The following is a 17514-nucleotide window of genomic DNA, read 5'->3' as shown; positions in this document are numbered from 1 at the left end:
TGTTTATTCTATTGGCACTTGATTTACAATTATACATAATTGAATGTAGTATTCTTAATTAGTACGAATTAAGTATTTTAGTACGACTACAAATAATTTAAAATACCACATTTAAGTTTCACACTAATTATTAATAACAAAGTTCACTAGAAAGCATCAAAACACAGCTCTTATTACAGACCCACATTCAATTAACTTTGTGCTATTTCTTAATCCTCTAAAACTCAATTAAGAGTAACATTTAATTAACAAAATTATCGTGAAATTTCTAAAAACTACGTACAAAGTTGTTAGAATAAAAATAAGTTTCAAGAATGTCTTTAGACAAAGACACCTTATAAAATGTTCGTCAATCGTCAATAGCCTAATGGTTAAGGATACGGATTTCCGATCACGAGGTTGGGGGTTCGAATCCCGTCATTCGACTTATGTCGTAAGCCATATCCTAGTACAAACATACATCTTAGTTGGAATGGTAAAAGAAATATTAGTAAATTTACAAAAAATCTGATAATATTTTAACAAAAAAAAAATGTAACTGTGAAATTCCATTGCCAAAACCCTTGTATAAAATCTTATAGTTTTTTTTACAGAACGAGAGGAACAATATATTTTTATACAAGTGTACGACAGTGGAAACTTACGTTAAGTGCAGATTTACACGGAAGTTTCAGCGGAGGTACTATTTCTTTTTGGTTCGCATTTTTTTACTCCACTCCAAGAATCCAATCGTCTTAACATGTCAATCTGAAAAACATTTAGATGTAATAAAATAACTTTCTTCATATTTACGTCATTAAGAAAAAAATATAAATAGTTATTTTATGTTTGGTTATTTAATCTCTTACCTTTGATATAAACGCAAACTTATACATATTCGCTTTATATACAAGCTATTGTTATGTAATGAATATTATATTTTACTTTACATAACATTACAACTTTAGCTATTTATGACATACTAATTTATTTTATGTTTCTTTACAAAAGCGGTGCTGATCTATTTTAGCACAACATCCAAGCTTGTATTTTAATGGAATTAATAAAGTTTTTTTTTTATTAAATAAGTGCAAATATACTGTATACTACTTAATCATAAAATTTTAATAAATAACTATATCAAAATTGATATTTAATGTTTACTATAGTTACATTTTTTTTAAAACAATTGAATAAAAAATGATGCTGCAATAAACATATTTTTTTAAATACATTTTAGCAATGAGTGAATTGAGCTTGTGTTCAAGATATACGTATGATTTTAAAATAAAATCACATAAGGAATTACTATTTATAATCGTAGATATTGACCATAGTGATATCTCAAAATTATCATTGAAAGATAAGGATGCTAAATATAAAATCCAATAAACATTAATAATGACTTTATTTTAATTAAAATAAAATAACAAAAAAAATTCTACTTTCTACATTTGATTAAAAATGTTAAACATTAATCGGCGGTAAAATATCATTATTTTTTGTCATTATTTTGTTTTATCATTAAATATTTTTGTAAAATATAAAATTTATATTTTTGTAGTTGTAAGTATAATTTAGCCTTGTATAGTAAATGTGTTTCCTGTTTTCGTAAATAATTTGTCGATTGCCGAATAATGTTTAAAGTATAAGACCATGCACGTGGGAGTCAGGGTACCGTGCTTCATGCTGCCATGCTGTGATCCTCCTGTCTACTCATGGGGTGGCATGCCTGTTCAAAATTTCGTGTCATCAATGCACACCTTCGATATTGGATCGTCTTCCTCCACTTCGTCCATAGTCGATAGTCTCCTTTCAATTTCTGATTGTGCGTTTTTTGACATTAGCTTCTTGTGTTTATTACTGCAAGTTAAAAACTTTTTAATGTAATTGAATTAACAAATAAAAAATTGATCTAGGTCATTCATTGGTTAAAATTTTGATTAGTATTCGTAACCTAATATATTTTTTTTATTATAAATAGCTTCATTAACTTCTTCATGTTAACTTTAATGGTGTGTCACGTTCATCCGATCGTGAAATTTTCTTAGAGAGAGTTACAAAGTATCAATTTGTCACGTAATAATAAAACAGTACTAACTTTTTCTTCCCTGATTTCACCTTAAAATCTTTAGTGTCACTTGTTGGTGCCATTTTATTGCTACTGTTCACTTGTTTCCAAATGCCCGTCTTATTTACCTCCTCTGATATATTTATTGAAGTTAACGGTATATTCATAATATTACCATTTATAAGTGGAATTTGTAAATTTTCTTGATATGGCGGTGGGTTACTCTTATTAGGTACCTAAAAGTTCTAAACTTAAGCATAAAACTTAATAATTATTTGAAAAAAGTTACAATAAGTTAAAACACTACACTAAATTATAAAATTTGATTTTGTGAAGTCATTGTGTCACTAAAATTATTCCTTCTTTTAGCATTCTTTATTTCTCTCGTACCTCCGCGTCTCCAAGCTCATGGAGTTCATCTTGATTTCGACGTGACATCTCCGGCATTACGTCATCCAATATCTTCATTTCCCTCCGAGTGAAGAACAAATCTAACATCTTCCGAATACCGATCATGACCACAAGCATCAATGGAAACAGTATAGATGTCATTGAGAATGACTTTATCACCCAAAGACATACCAAGCACGTTAATTGTATTGCTGTGAATAAATGTACTCGACGAATTGGCACCTGAAATCATCAATAACGTTAAATCTCTTCTTATGAATACCTAGCTGTAGCCCGCGACTCCGTAGCCTATGTGTTTTTCCAGACTTTATTCTATATGTATACCAAATTTCATCGAGATCCATTTAACCATTCTGGAGATACCTTCAAACAAACATCCATCCATCCATATATCTAAACATTTGAATTTATAATGTTAGTAAGATTGTTTAATTATTAAAAGAAGTCATATCAAATCTTACCTGTCTCAGGAACATGTGATCTGGTTGATACTTCTGAGGCATAAACATTATTAAAATCCTATCAAAGAATTGTAAGCCTTTCAATGATGCTACACCCATATACAGAAATACTCCAAATAGTACAGGCATAGGTATATGTCTTAAAATTGGTGTCAGAACAACGGAACAACCGATTGTTAAGAATATCATGATGTGTGTCATCCTTTGTTCTCTGACTCCTAGAAATTGCGGTTTCTCACCGGGCGCAGCACATTCCGATTCAACTTTTAGTGAATTGACGTGATTTATACTGAGAACTGTAGCTGCCACAAACCAAGGTAGTCCCATAACTGAGCACAATTGAATCAATATAGCCAGTACAAACAAATCTAAATGGTACCCGCATCCCTTTTTTAGCTTATTCTCTTTCCGGTTAACAATTACAGCTGTTATTTGTTGATCCATAAATATTAGAATTGTACCCAAAAGTGCAGGCAAAATTGCTACTAAAGCAGACCAGATGGGATTCCCGTTAAATGGGGTAATGACCCAATTTCTGCTTGGCAATGTTGGCTTAAACTCTGATGGTACTTCAAGTTTCGGTGTTTTCACTCCGACTTTATAATCCAAGAAAGACATTGACAGAATCGCTATGATTACTGAAAAGTCGCTTATTATTTGGCGCACCTAAAGACAAAAATAAAAGTGACTAAAATGTTAAGAAAATTAATAAATATAAAACTTCTCTTATTAAAGATTGATTGATGAAATTACCTTTGATGGAAAGAATAAGGAATTTTTAAAATCTTTTAAAATTATTGAAATTGTAAATGTACCCAGGAATAATATTATTGACATTAGAAAAACATCTGGAACATATACTTTCGTTTCACATCCAGCACCGATCAAGGTTCCATTGTAGAGCTAAAAAATTGTATATAAAATTAGAGATACATTTTTAATGAATACGATTTTATCTGTGATTAAAGTTCATAAAGTACCTGGCAAGACTCTTTTTCAACGGTCGTCCAATTAAACTCCTCTGGAACTTTGGAATAATTACTTGGTAAACAGTAACATTCATAATTAAGAACTTCTGCTGCGTGCGTCCTAAGTGGAAACTTCTTACCAATGGATATAACATTTTCCACAGCCTAGAAGATAATTTGATAGATTTTAAATTAAGATAAAAGAAAGATTGGTAGAATCTTACTTGGTGGTGAAACTATTTCATTTTACCTTGTAAATAAAAATAAATGCTATAAGCGTTGCGAAATTTTCTTCGGTAAATCGTGTTATGTAACAAACAAATGCACTGGCATCGATTGCGACTAAGGTAATCAGTATTATGGTAGTCCAGGTACCAATACAGAATCTGAAAGACATATAATTCCAGCCAATCTGTTTGCAAAATTCAAACACAATTGTCTCAAATACTAATACTGGACCGGTCGATCCCAAGATTGTCAATGGTTGCCCGGAGAAAAAGCCGTATCCCATACCACAAACAAATCCAGATACGAGTGACTCCATAGCAGCCATGTTTTTCCCAGTAGCCTCTCCTAGTAATCCTCCAAAAGTAATTATTGGTGACAAGCACGCAAAATACAAGAATATCCACGATGCTACACATTGAAGTGCAAATGCATCTTTAAAATCTGACCAATACCAAGGCTTTTTTCTTTTAAGATCATTTATTAACCCTCCAAATAACCGTCCACTCCTAGCTAAACCTGACTCTTCCCTTTGTCTTTGTTCTTCTTCTTCTTCGTCTGGTTCTTCTTTCTGAATATTATCATTTGGTCTTTTACGAATATCTTGCGATGGAATAGCAGCCGGTGGCTCAATACGGATTGCAGGATCCCATTCCCCAGGAGGTAATACTGTAACTGCGTCAAGAAACTCGTCTATTCCGGCCAGCAAATGATCTCTTTTCTTGGCTCGATATGCTACTTCATGAAAAATTTCATCAGACATAAGCGTAGCCATAGCACGACCGATTTCATGAAAGCTTGAATTACTGTTCGGCGGTCCTAATAAAACGAACATGAATCGAGTGGGGACTGGTACTTCGGTAAGATCTCCCATAATTGTTCCTGTCTTCAACCTAACGAATGCTGATAGCGTCTTTTCAAGAAAGTCTACTTCACCAACTAAGATATTAGATGCTTCAGCACCTGGTGGTATTTTGCGCATAAAATTAGTGTTGCTTTTATGATTAATATCGCCATTAACAGGAAGATCACTAGAGCTATGATTGCGTTGCATTGATACGCTACTAGGGCTTTTTACCATGCACTCATCAGGAGCTCCACCTGAAAACACGTGCCCAATGAAAAAAAACAAATAACATACAGATAACAATAACGAAATTTATAACATAAATAAGTGTGAAATGATTTAGTTGCAATGTTGCTAAGCTACGAAACATAGTGTAGGATATTGTTCATTTACGCAAATAAAATCGTTAAGTTGTCTGAAACATCGATGGGACAAAATGGATGAGAAAGAAATAGAGGTAGAAATGTACATAGTAGTACTATAAGAATTAAATAACGATTACAAGCAAGAGCCAAAGCTAAAACGATTGTCGAAAGAAATTAAAAACGGTGTGAATGTAGCCTATGCATAAATACGAGACTGATGAATATTGAAGATGTATAAAATAAATAAGAATTTGGTATTAAATGGTGAAGAAAACATTAATTAAACATCTTAAGGATTAGCGGTTACCCGCGCTATGTATTCCTAGGAAACGACTCAAATCTCCCTTCTGATAATGTCCACCGGTACTGCTTTCTTCCACTGCAATTTAGAACGCCAATTTATATATCTACTATAATTTTACTCACTTAAATTTTTTGAAATAAGGGGAGCCATGAACACATAATACATCAATTTAGAGGTTTAAGGATTAAATTGCCTTTTACTTAACGAAAATATGGATATCGTTCATATATTATACAATTTTACATCAACTTGAGCGTTACAGAATATTACAATGGTGATTTTATACTTTAACCTCTATAAATATAATTTACAAGAGTTTAGCAAGTCCAGTGCTGTGCAGATCATCGTGAAAATAAGACATAGGCTGTGATAATTGTGAGCTTATGTTCACACTTTTTACAGTCTCTCAAGATTGTCTAACCTGGAACAGCTAGATAAGAGCCTCTGGCATCTGGCGCATGAAGCAATGCCGTTTGAGGTGACGAAGTGTTACTATTCCTTGCGCTTGTACGCCGAGAACCAGTTTCCTGGAAATCTAATAGGATATCCCCAGTATATCCCAATGACTATTCATTACTAATCTTATTTCTATGTTTTCGAGATAAAATGTTCAAATGGCATTCATACTCACTTTTACAAGATGAATGATTTCTTCCGATGTCTGCTAAAGATCTGATTAAGGGAAGTTTTGACATATTGTTATGATTTCGTTTCTCATGCTGGTGGCGATGTCTTCTTAAAAGGGCATCTTTTACTTTTTCTCTACAATCATAACCTAGGGATCCATCTCCTACCATATGATCCAAAACATTTTCAGCTACTTGATCTAAAGAATTAGCATCCATATCTAATATGACGGCACCGTTTAATAAGAGACTTCGGAGTTCAAAAAGAGAATGTAAAGACAATGTTGCGACGTGTGGTTTCGACCAGCGATTACCACCTTCTTCCACATCCTCTTCAAACTTAATCCATCGCGCTGTCTCTTTCCATTCAAGTTCGTCCCCATCTTTAACTAATTCTTCCATCTCAGAAAAAAGTGGATGGGATTCGAATGCAGCATCGTCAACATCTTCTCCAAGTATAAATTGTACCCTTTGAGCGGGTGGTGTTACTAAAAAGAATTTTGTCGATTAGATTTTAGTTTAAATATGAACGTTAAGTAATTAATGGTCTGAGGTCGAAAGGTAAGAATACAGTTGAGTCGAAATAAAATATATGAACTGATACTTAATCATGCACATATAGTAAATTTACCCCAGATTTAGACGTGAAGAAATTAACGCGACTGTTTCGAGTAACATGCTCTAAGATGTAAGAATGAAGAACGAAGTCCTAATGATACAAAAATTAGGTTGCTAATGTGGCCAATGAAGAGATGGGATGATGATTGTTGGTCTTACATGTTTCTCCATCATCAGTGACGCTCAGTCTTCTGACACGAGACAATAGCGCAGACCCTACGGATCGGAATATTGATGCTAATATTGCAAGAAAAATTTATTCCTGTTTTTTACTAATTTAACTTTTGGTGCTTTCATAATCTAATTGCATTATTTCCCGTAATCCTCTGTCTTATTAAATGTTGATTATATCTCTAACTCTTTTGATTGTTTTGTGTCTAGTACTGACGGGCATTAATCAAGCCAAATGTTATCCTTTCTCAGGCATTAAGAAACATTTATCTTACCAGGTCTATCGTTGTCTTTATCGTCGTTGCGGTGATGATGCTTATGCTTACGATGGGAGTGACGTCGCGCAGGTACGTGCACTCCCACGAACACAGTGTGTGCTCGATGACCTAGGAATAAGTGATATCTTATGAAATTGTTTACTGCAAAAACTACTACAAGAAGTAAAATTATTGAGACAAACCCTAATGTTCATTTAAAGGTTGCCTATCCATATGGAAAGAAGCGTGAATATATGGTAATATAATATGTTCCTTGATACTAAATATAAATACTTTTCGAGGTAAAAGGAAAAGAAACACTAGGAATAAACAATTGATTCAAGAATAACAAAATATATAATAGTTTGCTTATTCCTTAAAGTTTTAATATTATGAGTATGTTTTTCAAAAGTTATCTGTAATATTAATAAAATACAATAAATATTTGTACCTTCAAAATCTTGCTCGGTGTAATCATGATGCTTGAATTTCCGCGCCGCCGGGTCTGGAGGGGCCTCGTCGTCGTCCGCTCTCACGTCCATTTTGCTCTCTGCGCCAAACAAGACACTATTCAATGAAATATAAAACATACAAAAAGCCCTTCGTGTCTTCAGAGAATTAATATTTCTTCTACAGCTCAAGTTTCTTTAGGTCAAGTGATATGTCTGAACCCTATTTGATTTTTAATTGCAGATTCTTTACCTAATAATATACCAAAAGGATAAGCTCGATAATGTTCTCCTTTTCCTTCCTTCTTCTTCTTCCTTTTTAATGCTTTATCCATTTTTAAGCTCTAAGCCTGTCATAGGATATGTTGTACGACAATCGAATGGCGGGATTCGAACTCTCGACCACGTTTCCGAAAATCCGTACACTTAACCATTAGACTATTGGCTCTTTGATTACTGTGTTTGATCCATAATAATAGAAAACCGTTTGATGAATAAATTAGTCTTTCGATGAACTCATATATTATTAATTTACAATCAAGTGTAACAAATTTATTTTGCGTCTACATATATGACATAAATTTGTAATGAGCAGGTATGTGGATGCACTATGAATATTCTACTAGTAGGACGGTTTCAATTCACTTTGCCGTTCGCAGTTCATGCATGTTTTATGAACGAACGATCGCCGACAAAATTTTAATCTGTTTTTAAGAATTAATTAAAAATAATAACACAAAACGTAATTCTTGCTAATATTATAAATGCGAATGTTTGGATGGGTGTTTGTTAGAAGGTATCTCCAGAACGACTCAAGGGATAGTCTGTAAGAACACATAGTTTACTAATTGTTTTTTTTTCCGCGCGGGCGGAGTCGGCGTCGATAGCTAGTATGTAAATATACAGTATACAAAATGTAATAGGAGAGTAAGGTTAGGATTTTTTTTATAATAATTTTTCGCACAATTTAAAATAGTTGCTGCATTTTGTTCGTATTTGTACCAACAAAACAAAAGAAAGAGAAATTTTAATAAACGTCTGAACAAAAGTACATAATTTGCAATATAAAAAATCTTACTTCTAATATTACACATCCGAATGTTTGGACGGATGGATAGATGGATAGATGGAAGTTTGTTAGAAGGCATCTCAACGGCTCCACGGATCTTGATGAAATTTGGCACAGATGTAGAACATAGTTTGGAAGAATACAAAGGTTACTTATTAAGTTTTTTTTAATTCCACGCGAACGCATTCCCGGCGACAGCTAGTTTTCAAATATTGTTTAAAACAGCTTTTAATAACTTAATTCAAGACATTATGCGAACAAACGAAAGAGGATTAAATCGAAGTTTCAGTAATGAATACTGAAACAACATGAATATTTAAAGATAATTAATTCTGACATCGCCATATCAGAGGATTTACTGAAGCTTTGAGACTTTACGTTTATATTAAATTGAAAATAACAAAAAAAAATTAGTTGTATTATTACAAGCAATTTTTTAATTTACAATATTTAATGCTATCAAAGGAACATATCGAAACCTAAATCAGATAAATTTTCTAAATGTTTTTAACCTATTAAAGATTTTATTTTATATTATGGAAGATGTAATAAAAACGCTTTAATTTCCAAAAGTAATAATGATAAATTATTTTATAATTGGGCAAATTAAAAAAAAGGAAATACTCGAATACCGAAAATACTTTGTCATGGAAAAAGTTAAAAGGGTAACAAAATTGTGGATGTAAACACGCCTTAATGTATTCCTTAAAAGCTGCTTTGCTGACGTCAACAGAAAAACATGACTCGAATGAAAATTGTCAGCTTTTAATAGTGTTCTGTTTTTCTCTAGTTACGGTTGATAGATTATTATAAGAATCGTTTTAAAAATTAATTTTAAACGAATCATACTTTAAAGTTAAATAATATAAGCTTTTAAACACTTTCTATGAATAGGCACAACTGCGCAGTTTTTCACGCTTTTGTATTAAGCTCGACCTGAGCCTTGAAATTCATATTTTTCTTGTTGTAATCTCCAACGTCGCGTATTAACGTAAATCATAACAGATAATAGACGCTTCATAAAATAACCATCAAATATAAATATTGCAAATTTAAATTATGTAATTTATTTAGTCATATGTAAACATAAAAAGGTTTGGGGTTTTATGAAACATGAAGGACCATTTTTTTTAATTTTTATGCTTTGGAAACTGCGACTCTACGTATTAACTGTTTCAGTGAAATTATGGTATAATTAAATAGATTAATTATTAAAAATATAAGCATTATACAAGATTACTCCTAGTTATGTTTTATAAACATGCCCAAAACTAAACAACATAATAACACCATATTTCATCCCTTATAATAAATAAGTTCACATACAGGTACTATGACAGTTAAAATTCAGGTTTAGAACGAGAAAAGTAAAACTATAATTTCCTTTTTTGATGTAACAAAGTAATAAATATAACATAACTATATGAATACAAAATGTCAATGTACTGTTATTACGTTTGGGAAATAACTCTTTGTTATTCGAATTGGAAGCCGGAAATTGTCTACGCTCGCGCAGTTCTACTAGATTTTAGGCTGCGGGCACAAAATTAGCGACGAGCGGGGCGACGAGCGGAGCGGTGCGATGTAATCAAATGTATTGCACCATACAGCAACGTGTATGAAATGATTGAAAGCGGAGGAATACTACTAACCAAAGGTACTAACCCCAAAAGAGCTCTATGAAGATCTATGAACAAACAAGCTCTAAAAACAAAAGAGCAATTATTAAAAGTACGATCTTTTTTATGTTGAAATATTAATAATATATCTTTGAAGCAAAATATAAGTTTGAAGCTAACTAACACCTACATGATCGGTAGTCTGTACACAAAAACATTAGGCTATTGGAATATTTAGAGTTAATATAGTATAAGTCCTAATATAGTGAACATGTCAGATGTCAATTTTCTAATTAAAGTGCTGTTTAAACATCCACCCTTGCTAACAAGGTGACATATATCATTAGACTCGCCTTCAGCACACAAAGTGAGCGGGAAACATGTCAATGAGGATTATAGACTCGGAGTCTACTTAATATCGAGCTCTTGTAGTATACTTGATAGTGTGAAATATGTTTCATCGTGTTTTCACATTATGGCAAACATTAATGTAAAACTTATACTGAATTTAGTAATCTTTTTATGAAATAACGCATGTTCATACAAAGTTATTGAAAACTAGCTGCCGCTCGCGACTCCGTTCACGCGTAATAAAATAAAACCTAAATAGTAGCCTATGTGTTCCAAACTATGTTCTACACCTATGCCAAATTTCAGGCGGATCCGTTCAGCTGTTCTGGAGATACCTTCAAACATCAATCCGTTCATCCAAACATTCACATTTATATATTATATTAGTATGAAGTAAGATTGACTATGGTAATTAAGGAAATAAAGCGATACGTTTACTGTCCCTTGGTCTTCGTAAAAATGGGTCACCCTAATAATCTTCAGTAATTAGGTTAACAAGCATTATAGCTTAGTAGAGCCTGACTTGGAAGCCTGTCATAAAATGAAGGCTGATAACATGTTTTTTTTACTAATGTTATAAACTAGATATCGCCCACACTCCATTCGCGCGGAATAAAAAAAAACTTTATTAGTAGACGGTATTTTTTCAGACTATTTTCTCAGACTATTTTCTTTATCTAAGGCAAATTCCAGCGAAGTCCCTTTAACCGTTTTGTAGATACCTTAGCACAAACTTTTGCATTTATAAAATTAGCAAGATGGGAATGTTTAGATGTTTGTTACTATTCACTCTATAACGGCTATTTATTATGCATCGGTCTACAATTGTGTTTGTCTATGGACAGCGGTTGCTTCATTGCTAAAATGGCCGCTTGCTCATTTGGCTTATAACATTAAAAAAAACTTGAATGTGTGCTGTCATGCCATGTCAGAACTTTACGTTAATAAGGAACATATTATGGGTTTCCACTGTCAAATTATTTAAAAACGTATCCTCATCTCCCCCATGACATATCTATGTTACGTCTAATTTCACATCAACATTGATTAAATTAACATATATTTCCATTACAGCTTTGACCGTGATTGTACAAAATTAGTTGTGAAGGTGAGATCGATACAAATCGTATAAAGATTCATGAACGATGGATTTATCCGTACATATGCCGCAAAACATATTCTAAACAAGGCTTCCTTGTACTTTATCGGCTTCTGTGAAGGTTATAGAAATAGTTGAATCATTAACAATAAAGGTTAAAAATAATCTTAGTAATATTTTAATGTTTAGATGGATGGATGTTTGTTTAAACGTATCTCCGGAACGGCTCAACGGCTCAACGGATCTTGATAAAATTTTGCATAGATTTAGAACGAAGTCTGGATGAACACATAGACTATTAACTAAGTTTTTATTTAAATTTTCACGCGGACAGAATCTCGGGCAACAACTAGTAAATAAAACTATGTGTAATTAAAGATACGTTAACTTTTGTTGAATTTGAATTATTTTATTTGAATGAAATTAAATACTTTGCTATAAATAGCATAAAATTTATTAACAGTGGTAGAGCCCGCTTTAGTATCTTCGCACGAATCGGCCCGGCTCGCCCGGTGAAATACCACGACCGCACAGAAGACAGGCGTGAAGTGGAAGCAATTCTGCGTTTCGTCTGATGAGTGTGCGTCCCGGAGGCCTAATTAATTCCTCTTTCCCTTCCAACCATTATCTTATAAGGAAAGGATGGGAAGTGGAAGTGGACTTTCCTACCTTCCCTACCCTAAGTTAAGGGTGATTAGGCCATAGTCAACCACACTGGCCCAGTGCGGGTTGGTTGACTTCACACATATCTTTGAATTTCTTCTCAGATATGTGCAGGTTGCATCACGATGTTTTCCTTCACCGTAAGAACGTCGGATAAATGTATATATGTAAATCGGAAATCGAAACACATTGGTACATGGCGGGATTCGAACCCAGGACCTGCAGACTGCAAGTCAAGTGCTTGACCCCTGAGCCACCGACGCTCGCATATAAAATACATATATAATATATGTCACATATGTCTTTTCAAACGCGCATACAGAATAATGCTCATATCATTGTATTGCATTCAGACGACATGTCAGACAATGCGCTACTCTTCCATGTAACTGTAATCTATTATTTATAGTTCTGTAAAGAATAATGACAAGGGCTACATCTATTGTTTCATGACTTTTGTTAAATAAAATGAAAACTTTAAAATATAAGTTTTTTAAATAAATAACTTAGGTATATTTATTGCAACTTGACAATCAATTGTTTTATATATCTATTTTTTGATTCGCTTTTTTCTTGCTATTATGGTCTGACCGTTTAATCTCTGTTCTTTTTAATATAATTGTGAAATGGTTAATAACGTCTGTATTTGTTAATTCGCTGATCTTATAAATTAATAAGCGACCAGTAAGTAAACCTAAACCCTGTGGGTTTTTAGTAATGCTGTCTAACCGATGTTTAATTTGTTATGTAAAGTTTTTGTATAATAAAATAAAAAAATTAAAATGCGTAATGCGTTCCTTACTTTTGAGATATTTACTACATTAGCTAAAAGAAGAAGTCCTAATACCTAGAAAGTTCTAAAATAATCCGGGGAGGAAATCGAATATCTCACATACTAAAACCAGTTAAGCCGTTTATGTTACGGGGCTCACATAAACATAAAAATAATCGTAGTTTACAGACCCGCGAATAACCACTCCCCTAAGAGAGGGATAGTCCGTCTCTTAGGGGATACTATCCGTCTTTGAATACGAGTACATATCTTATTAATATTATAAATGTGAATGTTAGTATGGATGGATGTATTTGTTAGAAGGTATCTCCAGAACGCTCAACGGATCTCCCTGAAATTTAGTAAAGACATAGAACATAGCTACTAATTTGCTTTAACTGGTTTTTAATTTCGCGCGAACAGAGTCGCGGGCGACAGCTAGTTTTTGATATAAACAATTCTGTTTGTGTTTATCTTTAGTCAGATTTTCATCATAAAGTTTACTATGTTGTAAATTTCAGCGACGTTAATAAAGGTCCCTACTCAAACAGCTTGCGTCTCAGATATTAAGGTTGAACGTACACGTTCCATCGTAAAACATCGTCGGATTCTAAATTTGTCCGTATTAAGGGATTTTCATTTTAATTTAAAACGATTTGAATACAAAATGGGGATATGGAAACTTTCTCTTCTTACGTGTTACATGTACTTTTCTTTTACAAAATATGATTGATTAAATTTTAATTAAATTAGATAATTTAGTAATTCAATGTGGTCAAAGCCGTATATAAATAATTGTTAATTAATAGCAGAAATTATTAAAAAAAAAAAACAATTGTTCATACATTTCGCAGTTAGAAATAAGCTCCGATGTCAGCAAAAAAAAATACAGAAAAAAATTGCAAATGTTTTCATATTTTGTTGTATGCCATTTTATGCAAAAATACAGCGTATCGAGACTTACAATTCATTCATTCTTTTCATACAACAATCGCTTATACACCAGTATTTTTGGTCTACCAGAAAAAAAGTTCCCTTTTGCCGATACTGATTAAGATTAAGAAATAAAAAAAAATTGACTAATTTCAAACAAATTAATTGACACTTAAAACATTTTTAAATTAAAATTAGTTGGATCTGACACATTTGACTTTGAAAGGTGAATGTCCGATTGCTTTTAGATCAACCACAAGCTTAGCTTTTATCCATTTCTCATTAATGGATGCTATTTTGTGACAGTACTATTTAAAGATAAAGTACACAGACAGATAATGTTATTTCAAATAACAGCCACTTAACATTAAGTTGTTCTTAAAGCTATAATGAATTACTTATATTAGATCAAGTTAAAACAAAAGGGCACTCACCGAATCAGTAGACTAGCATCACAAAACGAAATGAACTTCAATATTCTGTCTCTTTACCTCTTAATTCACAATTATTAAATTACGAATATTTACCCACGTTTCAAATTCACTATAACAAGTAAGTTAATTGATGTAAGTTTACTTAAACTATTTGTTAAATAGATGAAATATTTTTCGCGGTTAGAGTAGTCAAGCCAGTCGCCCAGTGAAGCGACAGCTACCGTCTGGCCGGCAAAGGGCGGTTGTTTGACGCTGATTTCGCGCATGCGCTCCAACCCCCAAACATTAACTACGACTATAAAACTGACTTTACACAACTGAAACGTGTGCATAAAAATATATTTCTATCTCTGTTTATTTGTAAGAGAATGAGAATGATGGCAATATGTTTTTATATATGTTTTTCGTCAATGGAAACTTATGGTGAGAGAAATTGCTATTGAACAGCGAGCGATATCCATTACAGGTTTCGCGGCGTGTTCGCGCGGCAGCCTTTTGAAATCCTTTCAAAGCTTTTAGATGAAATCGCTTTAACAGACTTTCTATTAAAAATCCTAAATGTACGTGTTGTATTTTTAAAATAACTTATTATACAGATTAAAAAAAGGCTTACTTCTATTTTTACGACTTGTAATTGTAAATATTACTTCTTACTAATATTATAAATATGAATGTTTGGATGAATACATGGATGGATGTTTGTTACAAGGTATTTCTAGAATAGCTGTATGGATAACAGTAAAATTTGGCATAGATGTAGAACATAGTATGAAATAATACAAAGTCTACAAAGGGGGAACGCTGACAGTATCTTCGGAACCTTGCTTAAAAGGACTCCTTTTAATAATATATTTTAGTTAATTATTAGTTCTTAATATTTTATTTAATATCATAGATTTAAGACTCTACATGTAAAATATATAAATCTTTTAACATCATATATGTTAGTGCCTACTAATTACTATTGCTTTAATTCAGCGTGTATATTATCTAAAATACATAGTATCTTCCTTATTATATTATGTATATAAATTACATAAATAGAATAAAAATAAGTTCGATAACAAACATAAACTCTTAGTTTTATGAAACATAAAGATTTAACTTGCTATAATAAAAACGACAATGAAACGCGATGAATTAGCAATTTTTGTTTACTACCAAATATGTTACTATAATAGCAATGATATCTCTGGAATTGCTGATATATCGTAAAATTAAACATTAACTGGTAGACCAAAATGTGGTTAAAATCACCTAATTGGTGGTTAAAGTACTAATCTCGTAAATAGACGAAATATATTCAATTATTCTATAACAATTTTTGGTGAGAAGATCGATGGTCAAGCTGTCGTCCATTTATCATACGTAATTGCCGAAAAGAGTAATTGGTACTGAACAACTGTGAAGGGGTGTAACGGGGGTAGCGGTAAACTCACCCCATCTCCCGCTACCAGCCAACACAAACTATTCAGCAAAAAAGCTTAAACATTTTTGTAATAAAATACTTACTTAAAATTGTCTTTTAGGCCAAAAAAATCTATCGTTTTCCGAGGTAACATCCAAAAAATAATCTCTTTTAAATTATGCAACTCTGCTTGAAGTTTGATAGTTAAGCAATTAGTAAATCGCTTATAACTATGACGCCTTCTATTAAGTATACGTAACGTATATAGGTTATGTGTTATTTGCTTGAATAGTAGTTATTTCTTTATTTTACTAATGTTATAAATACGAATGTTTTGATGGATGGATGTTTGTTTGAAGGTATCTCCAGAACGGCTGAACGGATCTCGATGAAATTTGGCTTACATATAGAACATAGTCTGGAAGAACACATATTGATTTTGTTTTTTTCTTAATTCCGCACGTACGGACTCGCGGGCGACAGTTAGTTCTTCTATAAAATGTACCATACGATGCTGTAATTTCTTTTGATTTCCACGAACTTTATTTTTATATTAAATTTTAATTAATCATGATCTTCATTTCATTATCTGCTTTTTGTTTTTCCTAACGCTACCTGTCTCGACTTTAGCTAGACAGTGTATGCCGCTGGGTGCAGGGCATTGCCTCTCTCGGTGTCTAGTCGTAAGAATCGAATTCGAGACTGCGCTATCGTGGATTTTAGCTTGCGGATATCATGCTCTGAGCTTCTAAAGCATGAATAATGTGTCTTGTAATAAATAAAATGTAAAATCTATATTTTTATATAACCAAGTTATATTATCTTTTTAGACTTTACTTTTTAAATTAATTACCTTTTTTGTGATTATTTTATCATAGTAAGTATTGGTACATTGGTTGGACTGTTTTTTTTTGTGTTATGTGTGTTTGGAAAATTTTGCTGTCTTTCTTTTTACTCGTATTATTCAATACTAAAGTTAATTTATCTTAATTTCTTCAATAATATTTAACAGACCTATGTCTACCTTTTAACCATATAATGATCAAGCTTTAACTGTGGTAAAGTTAAGAAAACTGTATCGTATTGGTATAGACAAGTCTCCCCAGAGGGTGTTGACCCTCGGCGCGGTGCCAACTGGGCTACGAGTTATCACTCAATGTACTACAAAACACTTATCCGATTTAAACTATAAATTTTCTCATAGACATGTGCATTTTTTATACAATTTTTATTCACTTATTTCTTTCCTCCTAATTTTAAATTCCCTTGTATTTCTAACAATGCTACTACTTACGAAAATAACAATTTGTTTTATTTTTAGCATACTAGCTGTCACCAGCGACTCCGTCTACGCGAAATTTAAAAAAAAACTTAATAAGTAGCCTATGTGTTCTTCCAGACTATGCTCTACATG

At 32.5% G+C, this 17514-nt stretch overlaps 1 protein-coding gene across 4 annotated transcripts; it reads right to left on the bottom strand.

The window, feature by feature from the left end:
• Positions 1–609: 609 nt before the first annotated feature.
• Ndae1 (Na[+]-driven anion exchanger 1) lies at positions 610–14870 on the bottom strand. 4 transcript variants are annotated; one of them, XM_013326035.1, is made up of 14 exons: positions 14693–14870; positions 7755–7853; positions 7322–7432; positions 7035–7091; positions 6263–6745; positions 6053–6166; positions 4141–5216; positions 3903–4055; positions 3676–3825; positions 2923–3588; positions 2441–2683; positions 2081–2286; positions 1743–1842; positions 610–747 (listed from the first exon to the last, which is right to left on the bottom strand). In XM_013326035.1, the coding sequence occupies exons 2-14, from the start codon at positions 7843–7845 to the stop codon at positions 658–660; spliced, it is 3540 nt and encodes a 1179-aa protein (XP_013181489.1). In that variant the 5' UTR covers positions 7846–7853; positions 14693–14870; the 3' UTR covers positions 610–657. The 4 variants fall into 4 exon arrangements, with proteins under 4 accessions (XP_013181489.1, XP_013181490.1, XP_013181491.1 ...); XM_013326036.1 differs by lacking the exon at positions 6053–6166 and adding an exon at positions 5635–5706; XM_013326037.1 differs by lacking the exon at positions 7035–7091.
• Between the last annotated feature and the right edge of the window lie 2644 nt (positions 14871–17514).

The sequence above is a fragment of the Papilio xuthus genome, unplaced genomic scaffold (genome assembly GCF_000836235.2).
Source record: "Papilio xuthus unplaced genomic scaffold, Pxut_1.1 DF824655.1, whole genome shotgun sequence".
NCBI classification, from domain to species: Eukaryota; Metazoa; Arthropoda; class Insecta; order Lepidoptera; family Papilionidae; genus Papilio; species Papilio xuthus.
This window is presented reverse-complemented; position numbering and strand designations above follow the sequence as displayed.